At 31.9% G+C, this 1,989-nt stretch overlaps 1 protein-coding gene across 1 annotated transcript; it reads right to left on the bottom strand.

The window, feature by feature from the left end:
• Positions 1-1,152: 1,152 nt before the first annotated feature.
• On the bottom strand, positions 1,153-1,770 carry LOC111692736. The gene has a single exon (XM_023456842.1). It carries the CDS (start codon positions 1,768-1,770, stop codon positions 1,153-1,155), a length of 618 nt encoding a protein of 205 aa, XP_023312610.1.
• Between the last annotated feature and the right edge of the window lie 219 nt (positions 1,771-1,989).

The following is a 1,989-nucleotide window of genomic DNA, read 5'->3' as shown; positions in this document are numbered from 1 at the left end:
CAAAATTTAACAAAAGAAAAAATAAATTTAAAATTAAATTCTGCTGAGAATTAATATTACTATTTTTCAATTCGGTCAATGAAAAAAAAGTTCGGTACAATTTTAGGGGTGGGTCAACCCCAATGAACACCTTGTAGTGATTCAATAAACTTTAAATCATAGTCAAAGAAGACCAGTATATAATATTATATAATCAAATTCCCTTTTACCCTTAGGTGTCGGGATTACAAATAGTTTCCTAACTACTTATATACAAATTTTCTCCACTGCTTTTTGTCTCTTGCTATTAGCCTTGCTTCTTGCTATGACTTGCTTCTATTTTCTAATGCTTTTTCTATTGTGCTGTCCCACGTTTCCCTTGGTCTTCATCGTCTTCTTTTAGCTTGTATTTTAGCTTCCCATATCCTTTTAACTTGTCTACTATTATTCATTCGTTGTAAGTGCCCCCACCAGCTCAGCTGTCGCAGTTCTATGAATTCTAATACCGATTGTACTCCTAAATCTTTTCTTATTTGCTCACTTCTGATTCTATCCATTTTCGTTACTCCTCTCACTCTCCTCAGATACTTCATTTCTGTTGCTTGAATTTTACTCCTGTGTTGTCTCGTTAATATCCATGTCTCACACCCATATGTTAAAATTGGTTTATAAACTACTTGATATACATTCATTTTAGTTTTTGTAGTTATTTCCCTCTTTTATTTAGCTTTTATTTATACTATGGTATACTTTCATTGTATTTTCTATTCTTTTTTCTATTTCTTTGTCTTGTTTTCCTGATCCTTCTATCAGTACTCCTATAGTATGTTTAGAAATGAAAGAGAGTAATAAAGGCTTATTATGTATGCAAATCGTAAATAAATGTAGTACTGGTGCTTATATTCAATATTTTTATATTATGTANCCCCAATGAACACCTTGTAGTGATTCAATAAACTTTAAATCATAGTCAAAGAAGACCAGTATATAATATTATATAATCAAATTCCCTTTTACCCTTAGGTGTCGGGATTACAAATAGTTTCCTAACTACTTATATACAAATTTTCTCCACTGCTTTTTGTCTCTTGCTATTAGCCTTGCTTCTTGCTATGACTTGCTTCTATTTTCTAATGCTTTTTCTATTGTGCTGTCCCACGTTTCCCTTGGTCTTCATCGTCTTCTTTTAGCTTGTATTTTAGCTTCCCATATCCTTTTAACTTGTCTACTATTATTCATTCGTTGTAAGTGCCCCCACCAGCTCAGCTGTCGCAGTTCTATGAATTCTAATACCGATTGTACTCCTAAATCTTTTCTTATTTGCTCACTTCTCATTCTATCCATTTTCGTTACTCCTCTCACTCTCCTCAGATACTTCATTTCTGTTGCTTGAATTTTACTCTTATGTTGTCTCGTTAATATCCATGTCTCACACCCGTATGTTAAAATTGGTTTGTAAACTGCTTGATACACATTCATTTTAGTTTTTGTAGATATTTCCCTCTTGTTAATGAAGCTTTTATTTATACTATGGTATACTTTCATTGTATTTTCTATTCTTTTTTCTATTTCTTTGTCTTGTTTTCCTGATCCTTCTATCAATACCCCTAGATAATCAAAATATTGTACTTGTTCCAGCCTCACTCCATCTATCTGTATATTTATTTTCTGTTGTTCTTCTGTTATTGCCATTGTTTTTGTTTTCTTGACATTTATTTTCATTCCATTTTCTCCTAATACTTCTTTCCACATATCTATATTTTTCTGTAACTCTTTCTCACTTGCAGCCATAATTACAACATCATCTGCATATGCACATTCTGAAATATTTACTGCTTGCAAGTTTCTGTATCCTACAAATAGAGTTTTTGTTCTTTCATTACATTTCTTAATGATGTGATCCATAAACACCGTAAATAGCGTAGGGCTCATTCCTCCACCCTGTCTTAGTCCTTCCTTTGTTTTAAATATTGCCGATTTCATATTTTTATAAATAACTATATTTGTTGT

The sequence above is a fragment of the Anoplophora glabripennis genome, unplaced genomic scaffold, assembly GCF_000390285.2.
Source record: "Anoplophora glabripennis isolate ALB-LARVAE unplaced genomic scaffold, Agla_2.0 scaffold3051, whole genome shotgun sequence".
NCBI lineage: Eukaryota > Metazoa > Arthropoda > Insecta > Coleoptera > Cerambycidae > Anoplophora > Anoplophora glabripennis.
The sequence above is the reverse complement of the archived record's forward strand: the minus strand, read 5'-3'. Positions and strand labels throughout refer to the sequence as shown.

What these genes read in the sequence shown, in the direction of transcription:
- LOC111692736 (XM_023456842.1), bottom strand. Translation starts at nt 1,770, where the DNA reads ATGGCTGCAAGTGAGAAAGAGTTACAGAAAAATATAGATATGTGGAAA.